The sequence below is a fragment of the Vulpes lagopus genome, chromosome 6 (genome assembly GCF_018345385.1).
Source record: "Vulpes lagopus strain Blue_001 chromosome 6, ASM1834538v1, whole genome shotgun sequence".
NCBI lineage: Eukaryota > Metazoa > Chordata > Mammalia > Carnivora > Canidae > Vulpes > Vulpes lagopus.
This window is the reverse complement of record NC_054829.1, coordinates 8,327,867-8,355,157: the sequence shown is the minus strand read 5'-3', so window position 1 is coordinate 8,355,157 and position 27,291 is coordinate 8,327,867. Positions and strand designations below refer to the sequence as shown.

The 27,291-nt window shown below is 44.2% G+C and overlaps 1 protein-coding gene across 2 annotated transcripts in view; it reads right to left on the bottom strand.

Annotated features, from left to right (window-relative positions):
• Positions 1–10,391: 10,391 nt before the first annotated feature.
• ATG2B (autophagy related 2B) overlaps positions 10,392–27,291 on the bottom strand; it is a 71,000-nt gene continuing 54,100 nt past the window's right edge. For both annotated transcript variants that reach the window (XM_041759817.1, XM_041759818.1), the window contains exons 35-42: positions 23,523–23,601; positions 22,999–23,206; positions 20,510–20,579; positions 19,972–20,054; positions 18,671–18,792; positions 18,285–18,439; positions 17,446–17,595; positions 10,392–15,328 (exon numbers count right to left, since the gene is read on the bottom strand). In XM_041759817.1, coding sequence (XP_041615751.1) covers positions 15,098–15,328; positions 17,446–17,595; positions 18,285–18,439; positions 18,671–18,792; positions 19,972–20,054; positions 20,510–20,579; positions 22,999–23,206; positions 23,523–23,601 — 1,098 coding nt within the window. In that variant the 3' untranslated portion in view covers positions 10,392–15,097. The remainder of the gene's footprint in view (positions 15,329–17,445; positions 17,596–18,284; positions 18,440–18,670; positions 18,793–19,971; positions 20,055–20,509; positions 20,580–22,998; positions 23,207–23,522; positions 23,602–27,291) is intronic.

Below are 27,291 nucleotides of genomic sequence, written 5' to 3'. Positions count from 1 at the left end.
AGGTGGGCCCCCGCTGGGGGTGCGAGAAGGGCCCAGGACAGACGCAGAGCTTTGTCCACCCCCAGCGGCAGGCCTGTCCTGCAGGTCCACAGCCAACCCCGCACCCGTCCATCACCCCGTCCATCATGGGCACCGGATAGCACTAAGCACTCCCGAAGCCCAGCCTGGGGAGACTCCCGGGTGTTGCAATGGACTCAAGCAGGCTCTTGTCCTCCAGAGATGAGTCACGAGCTTGAGGAGGAGCAAGCAGGAAGTTTTCCCCTGCATGCCAGAAAAGGCTTTAAATTAAATTAAAAATGAGTGCATGTCAAACTGGTGCAATCTGGATAAAGTCTGGACATTTTCCTGCCTCTGACATTGTACCGTGCTGACACATGGCATCACCGTGGGGGAAACTGAGCAAAGAGTACAAGGGACCTCTCTGTGAATCTAGTAGAAAGTTTAAAAATATGTGTATCACCACGTTGAACCCTTCCATTTCACAGATAAGGAAGCTGAGGCCCAGACGTAGGCAGAGGCTTTCCCAAGGTTACCCGGTGAGCTGGACTCCTGGGGAAGGCTCTGACCAGCCCCAGGGATGCCCACCAGACTGTGAGGTCAGAAACGGGCCTGAGTTCTGGGGATCTCTGCTTTCCTGGTGGCAGACCGCCTGTGCCTGGCGCTGGATTTAGGACCATGAGCAGGAAGACAGGCCCACTTTTCAGGAGCTTCGGGAGACAACAAGGTATTAGAAGGGTCAGTTGGGGCTCAGCAAGTATGAGGGGAAGATACTTCAAAGTTTTCCTTGACAGAGAGCTTAGTGGCTGCTGAAATAGCTGCCAGCTCTTGAGCTATCATAATAGGAGTATAGCGTCTAATATGTGGGAGGTGATAGTCCATTTAGCTTAGCATTGGACAGAGTACATGAAGAGTGTTGTGTCCAGCTCCTGGAGAATTCAGAAGAAAGGGATCAGACTGGCAAAGGGACTCAATATCATAACACAGCAAGAGCCTGAGAGGGCTTTTTTTAAAGAAGCAAAGACCTGTGGAGAAAGGGGAACAAATGTATGTAGTGTGACCCCAGCAAGACCAAAGAGAAACAAATCTGAGAAACACATTCTGGCGTATTTTGAGGAAAGAGCTTTCTGATAGGCAGAGCTGTCCCATGATAGAACCTGGCTAGGGGTGGGTTCCCTGTTCCCAAGGCACACCCACCCTCCAGGAGCTCACTGCGAGCAGGGATAGGAAAAAAAAAAAAAAGTCGTTTCTCAGGATGAGATCTATAATCCCGGGGTGATAGAGTCCGTCTGGAAGGAATTCCAGAAACAAGCGGAGGGGGGGTGGGGGTGACAGGAGGTGAAAGGTCTTGAAGTTAAGTAGGACCAGCCTTTGCCTCGCCCAAGATGTCAGCCCGTGAGACCAAGGGCTGGAAGAATTATGATAAGGCTCAAAAGTCACAAGAGTCCACGGAGACTCTAAAAGGGGGGCATCACGGTCAGACCACACTTCAGAGCAATCACACCACTAGAACACGTGGGTATGGATGATGGCCTGCGGGTTGTATAAGCTATGTATTGCTGCATAACAAACCACTCCCCCCAAACCTACAGGTGTAGGACCACCCGAGCTCACAGTTCCGTAGTCGACCACGTGGGCTGGGTTCTGCTGATGGTTCTTCTGCTGGTCTTGGCTGCATTCACAGAAGCATCTGTGATCAGCAGCCACCCAGCCAGCTCTGCTCCTGGGGGTTGAGTGGGAGGGAGCAGCAGGCACAGAACGAGCCCCAGATAATTTAAGAATCACTGTAGATTAGGTGTAGGCCGGGGAGCACCCCAATTCTGATTTCCCCGATCTGAGACAGAATCAGAGCAACTGAATCGTCCACAGCTTTGACTGCACTTATTGCATGTTTGATACAGGAGAGGAATGGTGTGAGGCTCGGATGCAGAGCACAGTGAGGCCCCGTCCTCTCGGAGAGCTCACAGGGCATGGAAGAGATCACCTCATGCCGGCTGCCCAGTTTACAGATGGAAAACCTGAGGCCCTAAATGCTTGGCCCCGTCACGAAATGACACCACTGATGTGAAGTCTGGATGAGGCACCAGCTTTCCTACCCTGTCCAGCCCTCTCCCCCTGTACAGTGGCTCCCCAGAAAATGCTTCCTAAGATCACCTTGTCTTTCGTCTTTTTTTAAAAAGATTTATTTATTTATTTATTTATTTATTTATTTATTTATTTATTTATTTGAGAGAGAGAAAGAGAGAGAGAGAGAGTCTCAAGCAGACTCCCTGCTAAGCACAGAGCCCGATTCAGGGCTCGATCTCATGACTCTAAGATCACAACCTGAGCTGAAACCAAGAGTCTGACCCTTAAGTGACTGAGCCCCGCCGGGGGCCTTAAACACCAGGTCTTTCAAACAGAACAGCCCAGTGCTGACCAGGTGAGGGCAGGGGTGGGCCATTCTCATCCTTGGTCTGCTGTCCAGTGACAGTTCCAGTCCTCCCGTCCTTCTGGGAAGCAGGGATTGAACTACCTCATGCTGTGGAGGCCAAGAGCGGTTTTCTCAACTCCTTTGGCCAATGCAAGAGGATCTGGATTCACTTCTAGGCAGAAGCGATCCTCTCTTCCTCTGCTAGAGCAAACCCCAAAGGCTTGTATCGAGACGGTGGTGTCACTAAGATGTGGAGACCCAAGAGCCTGGGCCCCTCAGTTAGTAGAAGAGCAGACCTCTGACCCCAGCTGCATTAAGTCTGCAGTATGAGCAGGAAATCAACCTTGGAGGTTTCAGAGCTGCAGAGCATTGGGGGGTGTTTGTTACACAGCAGAACCCCTTCCATCCTGACTGATCCACCAGGCTTCGCTGGGGAGGGATAGCTCCCTACTCCCTACACCCCTTGCCCACCCCTTGCTTCTCTCTCTGACAGGTCTCAAAACAAGAACTGAGCCTATAGCGCTCACTGCCTTTCTCCCATTCTCCCTCTTTGGGAAGTGTCTGTCTGCAGAGTCGTGAGGTGAACTTAGCGCTAGAGGCTCTGCCTCAGTGGGGGAGGTTGCCGGCACTGCCAGGGCCTCCTGGGTAAGTGGGCCTGCCTCTGCGGTTCAGAGTTAAGAGGCTGTTTGATGCCACACATCTAAGTGACATCACCCAGCCAAGCCCTCCTTGGTCATGAAGGTGACATTGTGGCCCCCAGCTGCTGACCCCTGTCTGCCTCACTTAGTTCCAAACTCAGGCAGGCAAATCGTGTCCTCGAACCCCAGCTCCTATTATCTTGCCCATCTCTGAGTCCAAGGGACTCAAAATCCAAACGTCCGTCACTCGTAGGCAAAAACACGAAAGCCCAGTGGCAAAACGCAAACCTGATTCCCGAGAGACCTTTCACAAAACCCACAGTAATACCTTAGCCAGTTTTGATTCCGGGTTTCTTGGCACTGGGGACACTTTGGGCCACACGGCTCTGTGGCGTGGGGGGCTGTCTGCGGCATCCATCGTAGGACGTCCAGCAGCATCTCAGACCCCTCCCCGCTGCCACTAGATTCCAGAAGCCTCCCCACCCCCCCAGCACGACAACCCAAATGTCCTCCATCCTCCGGGAGCAAGATGACCCTCCACCCCCAAGTGAGAACCACATTTCAGCTCATGTGACCTAGTTATCCAGCCACGGCCTCTGGGAGAGGCTGGTGGTCTGGGGGGACTTCTTGGAGGTGGCGGGACGTCAGCCCTCGAAGGACTGAAGGGCCACGGAGAAGCCACGGTGCCAGGACGGCAGGACAGAGGGGGACATGGAGGCGGGCACCCCCGGGGATGGCAGCAGAGCGGCAAGTCTGCACAAAGGCGGGTCGGCAGGACCCAGGACCCGGTGGCCAAACAGGGTAGCGCACAGAACCACCGCGCAGCTAACGTTTGCTGCTGTCACTACCGCCCGTCCTCGCGCCCAGCCCAAATAGTGACAGTGTTTGCAGCAACTCGTCACTATTGATTTTGGCGTCATTCCCTGGCCTTTAACAAGAAATTGCTCCCGTCAGCAGCTGTGCCTTCTCCCAGTTAGATTCCCTCCATCATCCTGTTGCCAACCTTGGGGCGGGCGGAGGGGTGAGGCGCGGGAAGAGGGGGCGAAGGGAGGGCAGGATGAGACTCGGTCACAACGGCCAGATGTGCCCTTGTAAGTCAAGGCAGGGCCCAACGGGTGGCCAGCGGTGAGGTGTTAGGAGCTGGGGGGCAGGCTCAGGTCTTTACTCACAATGCTGAGGTTTGGGGCTCCGTCCGGAGGCGCCTGCCATCCGCTCAGGTCACGACCCGGGGTCCTGGGGTAGAGCCCCACATGGGGCTCCCTGCTCAGCGGGGAGTCTGCTCCTCCCTCCCACGTGTGATCTCTCAAATAAATAAAGAAAATCTTTTTTAAAAATGCTGATGTTTTTGGTGCCTGGGTCCGCTGCAGATGCTCTCTCTCCCTCTCCCTCTGCGCCCCCCACCATGCTCTCTCTCTCTCTCTTGCAAATGAATCTCCTTTTTTTAAATAAATCAATAAATAATAAATAAAATGCTACTGTTTTGGATGCTTGAGTGGCTCTGTCAGTGGAGGATGCAGCTCTTGGTCTCACGGTTACTGCCCATATTGGGCAGGAGCTTATTGTTAAAAAATTAAGGTATTACCTATTTTTAAAAAAATAAAAATAAAAATAGGGGCGCCTTAGGTGGCCAAGTGGGTTGAGCGACTGCCTTGGGCTCAGGTCATGACCCCAGCGTCACCCCCACCCCCACCCTCGCTCAGCGGGGAGTCCGGGGAGTCCGGGGAGTCCGCTCCTCTCTCTCCCTCTGTCCCTCCCCTGCTCATTCTTTGTCAAATAAATGGATAAAATTTCTAAAAACAAACAAAAGCAAAAAATGAAATGCGACGTTCTGTGCATCATGGATGTTTGTGTATTCATATGGGGTTAAATCAATGCTAATCTTGATTGCAGATGCGCTGGGCGGTGCGCCCCGAGGGCCCCCCCCCCCCCGCCCTCCCGCACCCTCCTGCCGGGGGGTTGTGGGGGGGTTGTGGGGGGGGGCGCCCACACCTGCTGCAGAGCAGCTACTGCAGCACAGAGGCCTACTGGGCTCGGGCTCAGGCTCACCTTCAGCGCCCCCTGCAAGAAAAGCCCCCCCCAGCCTTCCTCTGAATATAAAGCGCACTTCGATGACCTGATGCCCCAAACTGCCCCCTAGCCTGCAGCGACACCCCCCAGGGGACTCTGTGGGGCGAGGTCAGTCGTGAAGCTCAACGGACATCTCTGCAATTCGAGCAGAGCCGCCGACCTCGAGGGCACGGCCGGGGCACAGCCGGGCTCCCCTCGGACGCCACACACGTTCCCGGGGCCCCAGTAGGTTCCCAGCCACCCAGTTCCAGAGCTTCTTGGGATGTAGAAATGGGAAAAGGCAACAATTTCTCTGGAACACGGTTGTTTAAAGAGCTCTTCAAAATAAAATGTTTGAATGATTGGTTTTGGGTTTTTTTGGGGGGGGTTGTTAGTAGGTACCACTTGTGCAAGAGCAAAACGGTCAACAGACTCGCACATCTAAGCGGGTGTATCACGGACTCGATGTTTCCCCTGGGCAGGATCTATCGGGCAGGTGAATCACGGGGAAACCGGGATGCAGCAAAGGAAAGTGACTTACTCAGTCTTTGGGATGGAGAGTGGCTAAAACTCCAAAATAGGGCATAAAAGGCTAAGAAAAGCCTTTAGAACCAAAAAGCATTTTTTTTTAAGATTTTATTTATTTATTTATAGAGACACAGAGAGAGAGGCAGAGACACAGGCAGAGGGAGAAGCAGGCTCCCCGTGGGAACCCGATGCAGGACTCGATCCCAGTACCCCGGGATCACACCCTGGGCCCAAGGCAGATGTTCAACCACTGAGCCACACAGAGATCCTTAAAAGGGTTTTGAAGACAATAGTGTATTATAAAGGGGAAATTTTTTAAAATAAAACTTCAAGCTGAGATGGAGAAGAGAGGCGTTGATTTGGCGTTAGAGGAGTGTCCGTCATAAATGCAAGGGGGGATCGTATGGAACTGTGCCATCGGTACTGACGTTAAAAGCAGAGTGGAGCAGGGAGAGGGGCTGCACTTAACTTTTGCTAAGCGTTAAACGCATTTTGGAGGTAGAGCCTATAAATAACTGGGCCCCGTCTGGGTGGACAAATGCTCACATTAGGGTTTTGGAAGCGGAATTAGTACCTTGCACCAAGCAGCCATGCTTTCCTTTATTCCTCAGTGGAATCTGAATCTAATTTTTTTTTCTTTTTTTTTTTATGATAGTCACACAGAGAGAGAGAGAGAGGCAGAGACACAGGCAGAGGGAGAAGCAGGCTCCATGCACCGGGAGCCTGATGTGGGATTCGATCCCGGGTCTCCAGGATCGCGCCCTGGGCCAAAGGCAGGCGCCAAACCGCTGCGCCACCCAGGGATCCCTGGAATCTGAATCTAACAGATTGGTTTGCCCTCTGCAGATAGTCTAGAAATTGTTACGGTAAGGACATGGCAGGGTTGGTTCTCAGCCGCCCCTGAACCCAAACGACTGTGCCACCAGCACCTTCTTTGGCCTTCATTTCCAAATGCTACCCCAGATGGACCCTCCATGTCAAATTTCCCTGTAACCAGGGAATCCTGGACATCAGGTTGAAAGGGAGCCGGTTCCCCCCACAATCCCAAGGCTTCCCCAGATCTGTGTTTAATGCCAGGGAAGCAAGACTTCTGAATGGCTGGGGGAAAAGGGAGACCAGGTGGTGTCTTAGAAGCAGGAATTCCAAGTCTACAGCGCCCCTGTGTGGTTTCTGTCTCGGCTTTGCAAAATATCACTTGCTTTCTCATTTCCATTTTATAAGGGACAAATGGCTGGAATGATTAGCTGGGTCTAACTGATGTCCTCCCACTGGGTTCTGAGCTCCCCAAGAGCAAGGGGGCACCTTTCAACTCTAGGACATGGCACATAGTAGGCATTCAGCAAACAGTAACTCTAATGCTCACACGATACTTCAAGCATAGGAGACCCTATTCTAAGCACTTTGCACGTATTAAGTCACAGGATCCTCATGCCAATCGTATCATCTGTTTCATAGAAGAAACTGAAGCACAGAGAGTTTAAGCAACTTCCCCAAGGCCACACGGCTAACAAGTACTGAAGCCTGGGTTCAGCCCTAGACAGTCTCTAAAATCTGTATGTTTAGCCATTATACCAGTGGTACCCAAAGTTGCCTGTGCACAAATCACTTGGGGGACCTCTGAAAATAAGTCCCAGGTATTGTGATTTAATTGATCTCGGGTGTGGCCTGAATTTTGGAACTGTTAAAAGATCGCCCCGCGCCTCCAATATGCAGACAAGTTGTGAGGACTACTGCATTATACTCTCCTGCCTCACGACTCAGCAGATTTGTTTGCTGAATCTAATTTGCTCTATGTGGAACTGCTTTCAGGAATATAAACAAGTCCAGGAGGAAAAAAAAAAAAAATCCAACTCCAATAGTGGCAAATGATCTACAAGTGCAACTACTTATAATTCCAGTAGGGTACTGCTAAGTGTGGGGCTGCAGTCAGACATCCCCGGACTCAAATTTTCAATTACAAGCTACATGTTAGCAGTCAGGCCAGGTGCTCGTCAACCCCAATTTCCTTCCTTCCTAGACCAACGGGACCCAGCTGCCAGGTTCCCTTCATGCTGGGTGCCGTGACGTGCCAGGATTCTGACCAACAGTACGTGGGCATGGGATACCTGGGTGGCACAGTGGTTTAGCGCCTGCCTTTGGCCCAGGGTGTGATGCTGGAGACCTGGGATCGAGTCCCACGTCGGGCTCCCTGCATGGAGCCTGCTTCTGCCTCTGCCTATGTCTCTGCCTCTCTCTCTCTCTCTCTCTCTCTCTGACTATCATAAATAAATAAAAATTAAAAAAAAAAAACAGTACGTGGGCGGACGTCTCTAGCTTGGAGCTGCCTTCTCCCTCTCGCCAGCCCCCCCATCCTATTCCGGGGGAGGCAGAGCCACAAGGTAGGGGGAGCCTGGGCTCCCCCATCACCACCTGAGGAGAACTACCAGATACTTAGGAGCAGCGGCTGGACTTTACGTGAATGAAACGCGGCTGGGATTGGGGGGTTCCTCTGTCGTTAGTGACGAGGGTTCCTTGGCTGGTAGACTGTGTGGCTTTGGGCAGGTCACTTGCAGGATGAATAGCACAGACACAAGATGATGCCCGAGTGCTGGGAGGCTCTGATCTGCTGCTCCCGAGGCTCCAGCGGCAGATGGGAGGGTAGGAGCCTGAGGGTGGCATTTATTCCTTTGGCCCCTCTGGTTACTTCCCTGCATGCAAGGTCATCATTGCCACCAGACCACCCCTCCTTCAGCTGCAGGTTCTGGAGTCTCTCGCACTTTGTCCCTTCCAAGCCTGCCAGGAGGCTTTAGTGTTGCTCCACTTGCTTCTCGGGAGGAGAGAAATCACCTTGGACTCCTGGCTGAGGCCCAGGACAGACCCAGAGCTGAGAGTCAAAGAGGCTCCCAGGGGCCATGTCCACCTATGCTAGGCCAGCCAGTCCCTTACAGCCTCCTTATAGTTGTCCGTGTGGCCGCCTGCAAGGCCCTTGTTGACGCGGAGTGTGCAGGCCACACGGATGGATGCTGAGCACATCAGTCGCAGAGTCAATACTGAACACACGCAGAGTCGTCACCTACTTCGTCTATGCGTATTTGTACGAATTCTCATTGCTAAAGCCAAGGAACAGTAAAACTGCACTGAATAGAGGGCATCTTCGAGCACTAACCATGTGATCTTGGGCACATAACTTTGCCTCTCTGGACTTCATCCTCGACTGCAAAGTGACCGTGCAGGACTTAGGACCGCTAAGTTCATTCGTTCCTTCATTCACTCACTAGGCCCCGAAGCCTTGATTCTGGGCAAGGCCCTGTGCCAGGTGTGTGCCCTGCCCTCCCGGAGGGTGTCAGACAATAAACCCTGAGGCAAGTCAGTGTGGCCTGATGAGAGGAGGGCCACAAAGGTTTGTTATGTTTAAAGGAACATGTGCTACAATGGAGAATAAAGAGGTAGGGTGGCTGGCCCTGTCTGAAAAGGACGAGGAAGCAGGCAGAGGGAGCATTCTAGAAAGGAATGTTAGGAAGGCTCTCAGGCAAGGTTCTAGCTCCAGGAGGCACATTATTCCCCCCAGAGGAGGCACTGTGAGCCCAGTGGTTGCTCCAGGTGGATTTTGCACCCAGGGAATGTTTGGCCCTATCCGTGGACATTTTGGTTTTCACAGTTGGGGAGGGGTGCTACTTGCACCTACTGGGTAAGGCCAAGGGTGCACCTAGACATCCTGCAGTGCACAACATGTCCCCCCTCCCTGATGGAGGATTATCCAGCCCCAACGTCAAGATTGCTAAGGTGGAGAGACCATGACTTAGCCCTGTCTGTAGATTATTTAACTGATGCTGAGTGGGGCCTGAGAAGAGAGAAAAGGAAGAAAGAGAAAAAAGAAAAAGAAAGAAAGAAAAAACCTCCAAGTGGCTCTAATCCCTTCATACAGGAATGTGGGCAGAACCAGCAACTAGAGCAGCTGGTCCAAGCCAGGAGAGCGGAGCAGGGCTGGAGATGCAGGTGAGAGATGGAGAAACAAGTTTGTTGTTGCCTTTGGCTCGAGTGTTCTAGGAATCGTGAATCTTAATCTTCTAGCAAAATTCCTTTCTCAGTTTCCTAATTAGTGAGGAGTTTTCACTAATTCAGACAACTGTGCAGGCTCCCCTTAAATGAAGTCCTAGGAGGAGCGTGGGGTTTGGGGGTCACACCACGTGACCACAGCAAGGTTCCTGACCTCTCTGAACCGGCCTCCTCCTCTGGAAAACAGTGACTACACCAACTGCCCCTCAGAGGGGCCCTGAGGTTACGGAAGGAGCCCGGGCACAACACCCACAGAGGTCCCCATCCCACCTTCAGGAGCCACGTGTGAAGCGGTGTTTCCCTGATAGCTCAGAGCGGTTTTACATAGTGACACCTGTCCTATCAAAACCTGTCTTAAAGCACTGCCTTTGTAAGTATTTAAAATTTCTCTTTTACAAGTAAGAACATTCCCCCATATAGAATGGATTAATCAAGTATTTACCTAGGTCCCTCAGATCAACACTACAAGGTACGTCTGCCCTGCGTCCACCCTGTAGGGCTGAGATAACAGAGTGATTAATACGTGGCGTGGGGTGGCGAACTTTAACACCACATGCCCTAGGTATCGCAGAAACGGGCAGCAGGACACATGATTTGCCATCACAAGCACCGGGGTCATAGGAACAGTTTCTCAGTAACAGGATCTGACACAGACCTACGTCCCGCCCCGAGAAGGGTTTCACACAGGCTCTGGGAACAGTTCTTGGCGAAAGACAATAGTGTGTAAACCAAACTCCAAAGAGTAAATATTTTAATTTTCTTCCAAGGTACTCATTTCATAATATTTCCAATAGTCACACTGACAAGTTACATTTCCACAAAAATACTCGTACAGCAGCAGTATTCTTAAATTCTCACATCCAAAATTATCTTAAGCAGGGAAATTAGGAAACTTAGCAACGAGGATACAACACCGTGGAGAGGTTAAGTTCAGTCTCTAAAGTAACTCAGGATGGATTCGCAGAAGAGCCGAACTCGGGGCCCCTCCCAAATTCCACAGTGAAAGAGCGACCAGTCCCGTGTGACCGGCGACCTCTACAATGTAAGACCAATCCAACTGGAAGCTGGAAGCTGCCATATGTCATACATACGGAATACATGTGAAACGGCAAAGTAAACATATTTCTTAAAGGAGGGGCCGCTATTTCCACCGCCCGCAGCACTAGAGGGGTCACGGGGCCCGCCGACGACACATCTGCCAATCTCGTGACACACAGCGGCGAGCACTCTGGCACCTGCTACAAAGTCACCCGCTTGGGACCACAGTGCCCACGGTTGGTACGGGAGGCAAAAATCCCTAACACCGTGTTTTTTGAAAACCACCGACATCTCAAAGTGTGAATTGTTGAAACTCAAATTTCCCACCCCCAAAGCAGCCCGTTCTGACGGTGCGTTAGAAAACCTTTTCTGTGTCTGACATACAGTAACAGGATCTAAGGAAGGTGTACTACCCAGGGAAGGTGGGGACTTACGGCAGCTCTGCTTTACGAGGTCTATTAAAGGGGGTGGTGTGCCATCAAGGTCCTGGAAATATGGAGATAAAATTAAATTGGCATTAAAGCACTCAACTAGGCTTCTCTGGAAAGACTGACTATACCTTCCAGTAAACAGAAGTAAGATTGCTTGATAAAAGATTCCCCCCCAACCCCACGTGAACTATACGCTATACGAATAACCTTCCTAGTTAAACCTAAGATTCACAAATTTCTAATTGATTTATTCTACTTGACACTAACTGGTACATCCAATGGATGCATCTGCAGGTACAAAAGAGTATCACTTTGTTTTTGATGGTCCCTTACTCTCAAGCTCAAAGAACTTTATGGACACCGGCCCTAATGTCTTAGGTAGGTCAAGACGACGTGAGGGGACACAGACTAACTGCTCACCATGAACACCAGCCCTGCCACACGCCTCCCCATCTCTCTCTGAGGGATACGATCCGATGCAAGTATAAGACAATGGAAGCAAAGGCCACTGATTTCTCTGAAGTCACGATGCTTTTCACATCTACAGAATTTAATGTTACGACAGTTGTTAACCCTGAAACCACGAAGTGGAGGGTGCTCATTTACAACTGCTGGAAGTCAGCACTGCCTGCTGACTGTCCTCTCTGGCCCGGGTACACACAGTGCCCAGAACCCAATCCCAAACCCACCCGTGGGACGCAGTACACCTCTGGACCAGCGGCCCCTGCACCAGAGCAGGCACAGTGGTCTAGGCGGTTCTGAAACTGAACAAAGGAACCGACCCTACAGAACACCCTTTTTTAAATGAGAGGACTAGAAATATTCCTCCTGGAAATATTTAATACCATTTAAAAGTGACACAGGAAACACTGGTTTTTAATATTTATGCTATTCTAGGCACACTGCGACTTGGCAAGATTTCCTAAAGTGAGTCTTGCATTATAAAAATATTGATGCTAAATACATGTGCTTAAAGTGGGAATCCAAAGTGGACCCAAACTTCACTAAAATGAAAGTTTATTGCTACGCCCAGAAGAAATGCTGTATTATGTCTATCCTAAAAGGCAAGTATTACAAGATGTTCTACTCATAATAGCGATCTGGGGACAGACAGGAAGGGACACTGGGGGTGCACGCCATTCAAGAGGAGGGACTGCCAGGGCCTTCACTGCCTTTATAAAGTGGTCTTCACAAGTCTCTGTAACACTGTGCTGTTCTAAACCTCGCTTCACCTGGACTCCTGGGGGAGACACCTGTACGGCCTCCATGCAGTGACAAGTGGACACACGCAGTCTACTCCATGCAGAAGAGCACATCAAAAGTCAACCACACAGGTACTGTGGGCACTCAGACACGCAGTACTCTGGGAGATCCAAGAGCTCTTTGGGGCCGTGGCAATCGTGTGTGGTGTGACCTCAGTGCTCCCCTTCAGCGCCACCGCCTGAGGTGTCACCAGTCTGGGACACTCTACTGAGCACTACATCTCACACCATCATTCTCTCTCTCTCTCTCTCTCTCTCTCTCTCTCACACACACACACACACACACACACACACACACACACACGCACGCACACACCCTGAACATCCAAAACCCTCTGCTGGGCCTTATCATACAAAACCCCTTAGTTTACAGACAGACCCTAAGGCATAGAGAAATGTAACGTCTTGGCCAAATTATCTACTGAGTGAGTGCCGACCTGGCAGCCCAAGGGTCCTCCCTGACCCTCTTCTTACTATGTCACTGTGACATAAAGTTGGAAAAGACATTTTTAAAAAAGAAAAAAAACTGAGGATACTTAATAATGCAGAAGTGTTCAAACATAGTCTACATCAACACCTCAAAACAAGAGCATCTTGGTTAAACTGGCAACACACGGAGCCTTGATACTGAGCCTTTCTGAGGCAGGTTTCTGGTTCCCAAACCCAGATTCTGTGGCTAGCAGGTACAGGAGCACAGACAGCGAAAGGACCGTGGAGATTACATTGTGAAGATATATGTTAAAATAGGATTTATAAACCGAATCTGTCAAAAGACAGGTCTGTTTGCAACTCCAAGTGCAAAGATGAGGAGGGCTCTTTCCCCCTGTGCTATATCTAACTGAACTTAAATAACTAGTAAAACTATAGAAAATACATTTAAAAATCAAAGAGATTTTGTACTTTAAGTTTGATCAAGGGCTGTTCAGTTTGATATCTCTGAACCATCAGAGATAACATACCTACTATGCTGTTTTATGGAAACATGGAGAATCACGGGGTCAGTGAGCAAGGTGGTCAAAACATGCCCCCAAGCAGGCTGAGCCTTCGTGATAGTGAACAGGCGTGGCTACTGTTTACTCAGGATCACATTCTACATGGGTTCCATTTAATTGGAGAGTACTAGATGGTTCCATGACACCTGAACACATGGTTGTCTGAGCAATCCCTTTTTAAAGTTTTTCAGCAGTAAAAAGGAAACAAAAATTAAATGCTGTTTAACGCAATTTTTATAAATTTTAAATGTCCAGATGTCTGCTTTACATTGCTTTCTTATTCAGAAAAATCTAGAGAATGGAATCGATTCTGGATCATTTTTTAAACTCCAAACTGAAATGTAGTTTTGAAATCCAAACTGATGTTGATGGCATTCTCCCCACTTCAGAAAATGAGAATTCACATCATTCAACTTTAAACAGTGGATGAACACAAAGCCTTGCACTTCTTTCTGCTAGATTAACCTAAAGCAAAAAGTGAGTTCTTAACAATTTCCCTCTCGCTCCTAGGTAATGATTTACTTGATATTAGCCAAAATCAGTTCGGAGAAAGTATTCCCAAGTGTCTTGGGAGGGGTCCTAGTATTGCATCTATGAATATGCTCTAAGAGAAGCAAAATATTCATGGAAGCATAAAACAATTTTACCTTTAAATAAAAATACTTTATTCATTCCTGACAGGTTATCAAAACGTACATTGTTAACCAAGTAAAAACGGTACTTTGAAATAGCTGACTAGGGCATATTTGGAGGATTTTTGGTTAATTTCAGAAAAGTAAAAATCATTTCCAATCTCCCTTTCCACACATTCCTAACAAGCTTGCACTCTATATGCTCAAAAGTGAACGCATAAACAATCATATGGGCCCCAGTTCATTATAGAACGCATATTTTCATTTACACTTAAAATAAACGGAAGTTACATTTGAGTTAGCTTCCTTTGCCAAAAACATTCAGTCTTACTCTATATTGTGAAGATTTGTAAATTACATAACGAATATATCACGACTTGTATTAATCTAAACGCGCACGCGTGCGCGCGCGCGCGCACACACACACACACACACACACACGATAAAGTGCAACACAACAGAACAAGTCTGCGACATTCACGTCCTCAAGTGCCCACAGAAAGATTTTCTGAGGGAATGGAAATAATGTTCTCAAGTGCACGGACACTAAATCCAGCAGACTAGGTTATTTATTCCTCAGTGATATTTATATTAAAATCCTATTTGCTGTGCTTTCCCTGTGGCTTCTGTCTCTCATTCTCAATGAGAGTTTTGAAGCTGTGATTCTTTTTTAAACCTTGAGAAATAAATCAACTCCTCAGGGCAACATAAATAGTGCTTTCAAAGTACGCAAATGTTTCTGAGCACTCTGTACTGTAACAGGCTTCCAATGATCTCTTATCTATACCAAGGAGAAGTACAGCCATTTTAATAAAAGCAAGGATTCCACTCACTTGGCAGCAAACACTGAAGGACTTTTGACACTAGCCACCAAACATTTCTCTAGGCAAGTACCAAACTAGCCCTAAAATGTCACAAGTTTTTGGTTGCATGTTGCTTTGATATTAAATTATTTAGCTAAGAAATGCTTTTGTTCCTGAGATGAGCACAATAAAGTTAAATGAATAACCTCTAAAGCTGCCAATGGGACACCACTCCTTATTTCCACCCTCATAATATCTTCATAAAGAATTGTGTCGGAAATATCAGTCTTCCCCATGGCGCCATTTCTGTGACTCGTCTTGCCGAACATCTGGTCTAATCTGGTTTCTCATGCCACCTAATACATTTGATGTCGCTTCTGTGGCCACAATCAGAGGTTTCACCACTGCGGGAGGAATCTGGCGCAGGACCTCGCCCACAGCACCAGTGACCCCTCTGCTCTCATGTTCTCGTGCTGCAGTTTCATAAATCGTCTGAGCTGTGTCTGTAAGTCCCTAAAGGGGGGAGAGGAAAGAAGGTCAGAAAAATCTCTAAATTATCTTATTGTATACAACTTTAGCAGAGTTCATCAACATTATGCTTGTAACAAGACAAAAAAAAACAAAAAAAAAAAAAACAAAACCCACTGTGCTTTTGAGATAACCCCGGATAATTATGACAAAATTATAATCATAAGGGAAGATAAGAGGCAATTATTATGACTTAGCATTTTGTTGTGACATGTGCATGTAGAAAATGTAGCTAAGCTACCAGTTCATGTAGGGAAGTGCAAAGAAATATTTAATGATCCAAGAGTAGCTTTCCTGGCACTATTAATCACTCTAGTTAAACTTAGCAAACAAAGCTTCTAGAATAAATATAATCACAAAAGGAACACGATGATAGTTCCTTTGATTCAACTGTAACAGAAAAATCGAATCCGAAGAAGCTCCAGAAAATTGTTTTTAAATTACTGGCTATGTACTAGAAAAAATTATTGTGGAATATTCAATTAAGATAAAAGGCTAAATAGAACATCTTAATAAATTAAATAGAAAAAATTCTAAGAACATAAAGCAGGGACATGTTTAAAAATTTAAAAGTTTCTGTAGCATTTTTCATTTTCTTATAACTGTGTAACGTTAAAATAATCATGACCGCTAAAATGCTTTAAAGCTGAATATATAAGTGTGTCAATCAAGCCAAAGTGGTAAAACTTCACGTGACTTTTGAATCTCCCATTGGTCTAACTCAATTCCTCAGGGTACACGAGGGACTTTGTGACCGTTTCAGTGAGTGGCACAAGGAACTCTGGGCTGTCCAGGGAAACCGAGGAACCCTGTCTGAACCCAGAGCCCAGCCATCGTTCCGACAAGCTAACAAGAGTATCATTTCTTCCTGACACGGCAGCAAAAATATGTAATACCAAGAAAAAGTACAGAACTAAAAACAAACAAACAAACAAAAAAAGAAACTGTTATTTTTAAAACTATCTACAATAAGAGAAACCAAAACAATAAAGAAAATGCTCATGGTTGGATCCACTCATCCCCATCATCATTCTCCCTCCTCTCTCAGCTCCCCTCCCTAGTCCACAAATAATAAACAGGTACTAGTTGATTATAATATAATGAGAGTGAGTACCATACTGAGTCTGGAGACAACACAAGTGAATTAATATCTCAGCTCCATCACTTAAGTGTGTTACCTTAGCAGAGTCCTTTCTTTCATTCTTTTGTTAGTCAAGTCCTTTCGATGGGGAATTAAAATTCTGTGGTAAGTGTCAGACTTCAATGACACAATGCAGCCAGAGACACTTGCACAACACAGCAGGCATGTAGTGCTCGGGAAGCATGCCTGGACCACTGCCACCCTCACCACAGCTACCTGTCTGCCACCAAGGGGAATGATGTAAAGCAGGGATCAGCCAACTTTCTCTGGAAAGGATGGCAAATATTTGTGGGCGTACAGTTTCTATCGTATATGCTTTTTCTTTCTTTTTTTACAATCCTTTAAAATTGTTAAGATAATTCTGAGCTAATAGGGCCACACAAAAACAAGTATGGGCCAGATGTGACCTATAATCTATTGGTGTGCCGAGCGCCCAGGTTTAAAGGACGAGAGTATCTGTGAAACATCTGGAATGTTTTCTCTCAATCTTTTGAATTACTAACATCTAGAAGGGAAAAGACAAATTATTGCCATGTAGGAAGCCTCTATTTTAAAAAGTTTTTAACACAGAAGTCAGATTCCATCTAATCAAGCACACCCTACTATCTCAATCCCGCTCACTGTTCTCACCTTCCGTTCTCACCCCATTCTTCACATTGACAGTTTTAGAGAAAGAACCACATGGCAGATCCGATTTCCCAGGGTCCAATCGTGGCCCAAGAGTGATTCACCCGACTACATTGGGGAGCCATTCCTGCTGAGCCGGTGTCCTCATGGGCAAGTGCGGAACACCACCTACCTTTAACAGTTGCTGTTACTTTGCTGGCACAAAGTAAGCGCATAAATATTTTTTTCAAATGAATGTAGATTAAATCAGGCAGGCATTGTGCTAACTTTAAAGTGCTAAAAGCCAGGAAGCAGGCCAGCTGGCTCTGGCCCGCCCACTCAGGTAAGCACTCACCTCTTTCACAACACTGTAGGCCTTGGCCACACCTTCTCGCAGGTCCACTGGCTGGTGGGCTAAGCGGTGATGAGGAAACCTTTTGATCTTCTTGGGCTCAATAGAAAGGGTCCCAGGAGATACCATGTCATAAGCAGTCTCTGCTGCTGCCTGGATCATTTTATCATAAAGTAAGAAACGAATCAGAAGGAAGTCTGCAGAGTTATGCTTCAATAATGCACTTCTCATCAGGAGTGAGAAAGAACAGAGGGACTTGCAGGCCCTAACACAGGCACTTCTGCAATATCAGGAGTTGTTCACAATAAAAACTTAGCACTTTTAGAACAAGAATATAGAAGTGCATGCTGAGAACTAGTACATGGATTGAGGGGCCTTTCTCAGTCGCTCCTCTGTCCTTCTGAGAACACTCTCCATGTTACCAGGTGAATCAGAATGCCCTGTCTGTGAACAACTGGATAAGGTCAACCAGAGCCTCATACTTAACATAAAAACCTTAATTCGTCTACTGTTTGATCTGTAATGCTTTCTTCACATTTGGCTATGATCTATTCATATAAATGAGGCAAGATCAATCCTCGACTAACTTAATGATTACAATTTAAGTGAAATACACAAATCTGACATCGTATTCCACTGCTGTATTCTACGAATTACTTAACACTGAACAGCTGAGCAATAAAACAAAAACATTAAATCATAAATAAAACCTCTATTCTCAACATTTGTATATTTAAAAATACTTTTTTAATCAAAATATCTTTTTATAAACAAACAAAAAAAAATCATTTTACAGTAGCTATTCCTCTCTGTACAGTAGTAAGGCAGTCTGTGGAGAATACCTGTATAGTCTGAACCATTCTGTTTGTGAGCTCGAGAGCAGCCATCGCTGTTGAGGTGCCAAAGGAGGCAGCGCCTCTCTGGAACCCTCTGACAATACGACCGTCCTTCCGGTATTGCTCTATCGGTAACCAGACCAAGTCCTTTAGGCCTTGCACTAGAACAACAGTCAATACAGAGAGATCAGCAGGAGTGCTGGAGATCAGAACCCTGCCATCATTTTAACTCTGGGGTTTTTAACCTCAAATGGGATGCCAAGTGCTCTTACATGTGTGGTCATGCACACATGTCCTCACAGAGACTATCCCAAAGGCACTCATAACTCCAAATGGGTTAAGAATCACAGATCAGGCAATAAATCATCTTTTGATTAAAAAAGAAAACTCACCTAATTGTACTAGTGAATGCATAGGCCCCACACCTCCCAAGATTCCTGGTAGCTGATTCTTCTTAATGTCAGTAAGCCATTCGGTGATTGCATATGAAAACAATTTGTCAACACCTAGCAAGCTAGAGCAAATGACTATTAGTATACAGAAAAAAGAAAGAAATTTGTAGTTTCAGGTAAGTTGGGGTTTTTTGTTTTTTGTTTTTTTTTTTAAGTTTCAGGGGTAGAACTTAGTGATTCATCACTGGCATGTAACACGCAGTGCTCCTTCTATCATGTGCCCTCCTTAATGCCCATCATCCAGTTACCCCATCCCCCCAGCCCCTGCCTCCCCTCCAAAGACCCTTAGTTTGTTTCCTGGAGTTGAGTCTCTTATGGTTTGTCTCCCTCTCTGTTATTTTATTTTTCCTTCTGTTCCCATATGTTCATCTTCATCACATGAGTGAAATCATACAGTATTTGTCTCTCTGACTGACTTATTTCGCTTAGCATAATAATATGTTGGGGGGAAAAATAATATGTTGGGGGGATTTTTTAACTTAAAATAAAATTTACCAGTTACAAAGACAAAATATTATAGATGTTTGACCTAAATATATATATACACACACACACACACACACACACACATATATGTACACATATATATAATCCAGCTTAATGTTATTAATTTCTACAAGGCTTCAGTAACATGTATAAATGTGTTCTTCCACTGTTCCTATTTCTTGAACATCTAAAGCTCTAGCATAGGGGGCACTTGGGTGGCTCAGTCGGTTGAGCAGCAGACTCTTGGTTTCAGCTCAGGTCATGATCCCAGAGTCCTAAGATCGAGCCCCATGTCAGGCTCCATACTCAATGCAAAGTCTGCTTGAGATTCTCTGTCTCCCTTCCTCCCCCCTCCGCCCTTCCCCCCACTTGCATGTACGCACGTGTGCACACTCACTCTCTCAAAACAATAAAATCTTTAAAGCTCTAGCACAGGATTAACTCAATGTCTACAAATTGCTACATGGTTCTCACCTATTAACAGTCATTATATTGTGAACTTCCAGCCTTTTCACTAAATGAATGAATTTTTATGACTCTGGGAAATTATTAAAAAATAACTATAGCTATTTTTGAAAAATACTACTCTGTTATTAGTAGCTCCTAATCAGTAAGCCTCCTCTGAAAACGAGCTCTCTGCACACAATACTGTAAAATAATGATTTATGTTTGCTAAGAAAAATCAATGTTTGATCTGTTGTAAACTAATTGTAGTCACTATACCGTAAAGCCTTATAGGATTTAAACTGACCTACCCATGCCGGTAGAAAAGCCTCTTTAGCTTCAGTTCTGAGCAGTTTAACTGGGCCAGACCAATCAGAATCCCAGCTAGTGTACCCTTAAAAATTTTAAAAAGCCATATTAATGTGTAATTAAGAGCTAACATTTAAAATAGTTATTTGGGCAAGTCAAAGTAATATTCATTCACTAATGCAGCTAAAACAAAATATTTACAGCAAAAAAAAATACATAATAATATACATAACCCAATTTATACTAAATTTTACTCACAGGTTAAGTAAATTATTACTTTAAAAAGTTAAAAGTTTTTCATTAGACTATTTAAAATAGCTTATGGATTTGTTTCTACTCTCGAAAGCTCCTAGAAGGCCTAGGATGCAGGAGTGGCAGTCAGTGGCAGTCAGAAAAATTTTTACTTTAAAAAGTTAAATTTTAAAATCTTGCATGTCATTTCAAACATATAAACCATGACAGAAAAGTTTAAAAATTAACTCCATTAGAGAAAACAAGGGAGATAATCTTATAGAGTATATTTATATAAAGTTTCCAAACCTGATCCATTGATACGTGTTTGCCATGATAATCAAGTCGAATAGGAACTTCTGATGTGAATCTAAATTCTCTGAAGATAAAAAAAAAAGGAGGAGAGTTATTTATATTCAAAAGTACTAACAGTTGAGATTAGATATAATTTGTTCAAATGGATAATAAAAACAAAGCCACAAGATTGATAATGTGAAGATCTCAAAGCCTAAACAAAGGGCAATGTCTTTTAGCTCTACTTTTTTCTTAAAGTAATATTACTAAACTAATGTTAATCATCTTATACGTTGTATTTATTTTATTTAAATCTTCTCACAAAAAACATCTAGCTTACTAGATGTTTACCCTAGAAGAATTTATTCTGGCAGATATTCTCAATTTATATGGAGAAATAATAAAAGCAACCTTCAAGATTAAACCAAATAATATAATTACCAAGAAGTTTAAAAAAAGGCGGGGGGGGATTTATTTCAGCTCCATCACGAAGCAGAAAGTGCTAGAAAAGCCAGCCACAAATCTCAGTTTTACCAGGTATATGTGATGTACCATGAGAAAGAACTTAAACTCTGAGCCTACCACACATCTTAGTAAATCTTTAATATGCCACCTATGTTGGTAAGTTTTAGTGAGCATTCTTGAAATTAATGTTTGACACTCAAACATCGGGAATTCTGTGAGAATGAAATCATAATTATATACCAATGGTATACAACAAACAAAAGGAGCTGGCTTCCCAAAACTGGACTGTTAAATTAGACTCAAAACACAATTTTTCTACAGAATTAATGTCTGCATTTATATCCTAAGCCATTCCACAGAAGTCTAATTTAGCCCACAGTAAAATGGAAGTGCTGTATTTAGACATTAGTCACTAAAGAAGCCTGAGACCCCAGGTAATTCATCTTCCAAATACCCATCTCCATTTGGTTCTCTGGGCATTTTGGTTCTCTTCCTTTCTTATTCTTTGTTTTCTTCATGGTACATAATATGACAGATCAGATAATTATTTGTAAGCTCAATAACATAGGGATTTTTCTTGATTTTGTTCACTGTGCCAAAACCTGGCATACACAGAGTAAGAAGGGCTCAAGGAATATTTGTGGAATGGTTGGACCATCACTTAGAAAATGCACTAGACTGGGGATTATGATCAATGTTTTGGTCCTGACTCGGCCACTAGCTGTGTGGTCTTGAGCAAGTCAACTTACTTCTCTGGAGATTAAAGTTCCTTGTCTGTGAAGTGAGTAATCTGGATTATACCACTGACTGCCACTCCTGCATCCTACGCCTTCTAGGAGCTTTCGAGAGTAGAAACAAATCCATAAGCTATTTTAAATAGTCTAATGAAAAAAAAAAAAAAAACCCACAACATTTACCTAAGACTACACCAACTGACAAAAAAGTGTCAAATTTCTTTGCTTTCAGGCCCCAACTGTTAACAATTCAATTTCCTTTGGACTGGTTATCCAGTGTTCACAAAAAACCAAACTAAGAGTTCAGGTGTGATTAATATAAAATGAGAATTCAAATTCCTACTTCTGATACACAATTTTTTGGTAGCAAAAAAACTTTTAAAGATCAATGTGGGAAAGTAATAAAAGAGATTCTTCTTTCCTGGTAAAAGGTTTAGAACTGCCAGAGACCCTCTATCCCAGGATCTTTCCAATTCTCATAGTTCTTTTTTTCTCTTTTCTACAGTATACAAGATATATAAAACATGAAAGCACTTTAAATAGTCAAATTGAGCTTTGGGCCATACCTAATGTCTAACCTAAAGTCGGCTTGAAAAGACAGAATTTGGGGCCCATGGAGAGTACAGGAAATGAGGGGAAGTAACTAACTGCCCCTCACAATACTGGTGGCATGGGTCTTCTTCCTTACTCCTTCCGACAGAGCCAAGACTCCATGCCGCCCATGAAAGGCCAGGAAAGAATGAAGATGGGAAACGTGAATGGGTCTGGGAATAAGAGTAAATGCCAGCATGCAAGCAGCTAGCTGAGTTGTGGGGCAATAGTGAGAGCACACAGCACCAGCACAGCAGACCTGTCTCTGCTAAGAGTGCCCACTGAGCCAGAGACTGAAGCGTCAGGAAAGACAACAGTGATGGGGAAGAACAGATGGAAAACCAGACAGAAAATTCCCACACGGGAGAAGGGGAGCCCAGGGAAGCCCAGGTGTGTAAAGGAAAAGAGGAAAGGACATCAGGAGCTACAAATAAGCTGTAACAGCAACTGGGAAGAGGGACAGGAGGGAAAATGAAGCAGCAAGAGGAAAAGAATATTTCTGCTCCAGAATCAAGAGAAAGGACTCCTGAACCAAGGTTACTATGTGCATCAAGGGGTGCATGATGCATGGAGCCCACACGTAGATACCAGTTACTGTTTGACAGCACAAAGAAAACCTGTTGTAACCTCATGATTAGTGGTACACGAACACATTAAATAACCAACTACAAAGCTCTAAAATACTCCATTTGTTATCAAAATCAAGTGACTTACCTAAAAAACACGGGCTGATCACTAAATGATGTTTCTTCAGCTGAGAAGTCCTTCTCTTCTTCCCCATTAACCACTTCCGCTGAATTGGCACTATCATCTTGGGAAGGCTGCTTTGGCCCAGGGAAAGACAGAACTAGATTTGGCTCCTTGGAGGCGCTTAAGTGCCTTGGCAAACTGCAGGTAACATCAGCTCCAGGAGACTTTTTAACTGAAAAAGTAATATGCATATTTGAAAAATGAGGAACCCTTCTACAGAGCAACTATTTAAAATTAATGTGGATTTAACTTGTTTTGCTACATTTCATTTAATAAACATAATTACTGCTACACAGAAAATTGACTTCTGCCTTTTAAATTATTACTCTGACATAAACTGCATTTGTAAAATATTAAAAAAAATAAATACAAAACATTTATATAAATGAGAATAAAGACTGTAAGTACACTCTCAAAAAGGCCTCATAACAATCAAAATCAATCCAAGTACTTGTTACAGACTTTATCAAACTATACACATTTAATACCTTCTGGATCTGGAGCCATTAGAAGCTCTACTTCCGTGGAAAGACTTGTGAAGAAATCCTTCAGGAAGAACAAGGCATCCTAAAATGAAAAGATGTAATTATAAGCAAAAGGCAGAGGTGGAGAGGGGAGACATTTCTAAAACTACAAAGTATCTTAAGGTCCCATATTTTACTCATTATTCATCCAGCACTATAATTTGTTGAGTTCTTACTCTGTGTGAGGCACTGTTCCTAGTCCCATCGCTCGCTTGCTCTCTCTCTCACACACACACACACACACACACACACACTTGTTAATTCTCACAACTCTGAGAAAATTATAGATGTGAAATTAAGACACAGAGAAATTAAAAATTACATAGCTATTTCTAAATCAAAGTACACTTCAGTTTTCTTAGAAATACAATGTTCTTCTTCTTTAACATCACTTCTCACTTGAACTGATAGTGGGGATATTACCAACACAAGTAATAGCAGCTGGCAGACTAGATACTTGCATGTACCTTGCAAGATCTATCTTATTTCCACCTTTACCACTGTTATATTGCGTTAATACATTTTCTTCATTGGATGTGATATTCAAAATTAAAATCAGTAAAAATCACCCAGTGTGTGGTCTCTTTTGAAATTATATAAGGACAAAACTGCATGGACTTGTCTTAATGTTGTCCAAGCAAGCCACATTGTCCCAATACTAGCAGCTTCATTTTATCTACCTCATTCATACTAACAAATCCCTCTTGGAAAATACAAAAATTAAATACCTGAGCCTCTTCTTATATTTCCCTTTCATTTAAAAAAATTCTCAATTAATATAAAACATTAATATTGTACCATAATGCAGTGTGGTGGGGAATTACAGGGTCATGTTATTTCACAGTATGCCATAAGTTTGGTAATTCCAAAGGATCTGATCAACTATCAATCACATTGGTCAGAAGCATAAATGATGAAAATCAGAAAGGTACTTTTCTAGCCACCATGGCATATGGGAGCCTGAGGGATGAAACTGAAAAACAAGCAAGTAGTTTCAACAGTACCAAAAATATTTTGGTTCTACAGTAAGGTAGTGAGTTCACAGAATTGCTCATTACATTATGCTTTACATGTATATATGTATATATTTTGCTATTCACATTACACACATATTACTATATAGATACATGTGTGTACATATACCTATACATTTTATATATATTTATATCAAATATTAGATGTTTACAAGGTTAGTACCTAAAATGTTACTCTTTGACCACTAGATGGTGATATTTTAATGCAATAAATGCTTTGACTGTAACTGCCTTCAAAAAAAAATTTTTTAAACCCACAAGAAAATTCCAAGTATAAATTGCTCTTGAAAAAAAGGAAGACTACAGAGACAGTGGCTTTGTGTGTGTGTGCGCGCGCACTTTCACTACAAATGCACAAAACAACAGAAGAGGAGATACTAATCATCAGCGTTTCAATATGCTCTCAGAAGTTTTGATCTGGTATTTCTGCTAAACTCTTTACAACTCAATAAAACAATCTAATTTTAAAACTAGCAAGACACAGACACTTTACAGAAGGGTATACAATTGTCAAGCATATAAAAAGATGCATATAGCATCACTAGTCATCAAGGAAATCCAAATTAAAACCACAATGAACACCAAATAAAATCATTAAAATTAAAAATATCAGGTTTGGTGAGAATGTGAAGTAGCAGCAGCTCTCATGGGGGGAATCCACAAGGGTATGACCACGGTGGGAAACTGGCAGTTTCTTACAATGCTCAAAACACCTATCTACCTTATGGCCTGGAAACTGTTTATAATACTGAAAACATAGGTCCATAAAAAACTTGTACACAAACTTCATAACAGCTTTATTTGTAACAGCCCCAAACAAGAAAACCACCCAAATGGATATACAAATTGGGGCACAGCCATACAATGAAATGTGTACTCAGCACAATGAACAGACTGAAAGAAATGAAGAGATACGCCTCAGATGATCACACAAAGATGAAGCTCCTGGCACAGGAAGCCAAATACATTTCCATTTAGCTAACCTATGGTGATAGGAAGGTCAATGGTGGCTTTAGGAGGTGTGGAGACCACCCACAATGGAGGGGGAGGGGATGACTCTGAGGGGACCAGAAGATGCTCTCTATTTTCAACTGATGCGTGGTTACTCAAGTGCGTGTACCTGTCAAGCTCAAACCTTACACCGAAAATCCTGGCACTTTATTATATGCAAATTACACCTCCATACAATCAACTTCTTAAAACTTTAAAAAATTTGATTTTTACAAACTTCAACTATAGCTATTTCTAGTTTATTTAAGGTCTATGATAGAAGATACTAACAGTACAGTAAGACTTAAAGTGTTAAAATAATTAAAATGCCATATTGAGGCAATCAAGTAATGATGCTTAAAAAAACCCACAAATGTGCAAACTAGTACTGCTACGTATTCACCATCTCCAGCCACAGCCAAGCACATAACTTACCAGAACAGCTTCACATCTCTTCTCACAACCTGAATTAGGCCTCAGTGCCTGTACAAAAATCTTAATGCAACTAACTCCACCACATTCCATAAGACTCACTTCGAGTGTCATCTCCTTCAGAAAGCCCTTCCTGATTACCCCTTTTTCTTCTGAATTCCCTGCCTGGCTTTGGAGCCCCCTCTACTGGGACATACTATAGACTATCTATCTTTATCACTGATCCTCACCACAGGGTGTTAAAGTAATCTGTTTTATGTCAGTATCTACCCCGTACATAGATATTTTAGGATGGGGATGTTCACTTATCTTTGTATCCTCAGCATCCTACTATAGGACCTGGAAAGAGGCTGGCATTCCACAAATCATTTGGTATTAACAAGCATATCTTCCCTACACATATTTCCAGACAGTACAACACTGAAATAGATACCAGACTAGAAGAGTCAGGAAAACTGGCCTCTTCACAGTTCAGATCTCAAACTGCCCAGTTACATGACCTTCATCATCTACTTGCCCTTCCCTAGATGAAAATCACTCCGTTTCTTATTTAAATAACAAGTCAACATTATGAATCTACACCACTTAAGCAAAGAGTGCTATCCCACATATACTCTACTTTTCACACCAACATAAGGTGCAACAGGGCAATTCTGTTATTTCAAAAGCAGGCTATTTTCCATTTATTTTCGTCAGTTACGTGCTTCAGTTAATAAGAACAACAGCTAACAACTTCTGATTTTTAACACTGTGTGCCAGGCACCAAGCTAAATATTTAATAAATGCTAGTCTCATTCGATCCTCATTTTTTTAAAAAAATGAAGCTGTATATACTGCTATTACTTTGATTTTGTCAGTGAAGAAAGTGAGGCTTAGAGAAGTAACTTCCCCAAAGCCACCTAACTAGGGAAAGACAACAGCGGGTATAAACCCCAGTCTGACTCCCCAGCCCATACGCCTCACTGCTATAGTACACGACAGCAGAGCATCACAGCAGAGCATCATGACCCTGAGTCATGTCTGCATAAGAGGCACCAACTAGGTTTTAAGCAGCTGAGTCAAAGCAAAACCCAGAATAATTTGATGGAATATTTGCTAGAACATGGCAAAGTGGATTTATGCCTTTCCACAAATCTCTGTTGTGACCTGTTTAAGTACCAAATTTACTCATTTGTCATCTTACCCAGGGCAGAAGGGCAGCCCTGGTGGCTCGGCGGTTTAGCGCCGCCTTCAGCCCAGGGTGTGATCTTGGAGACCTGGGATGGAGTCCCACGTCA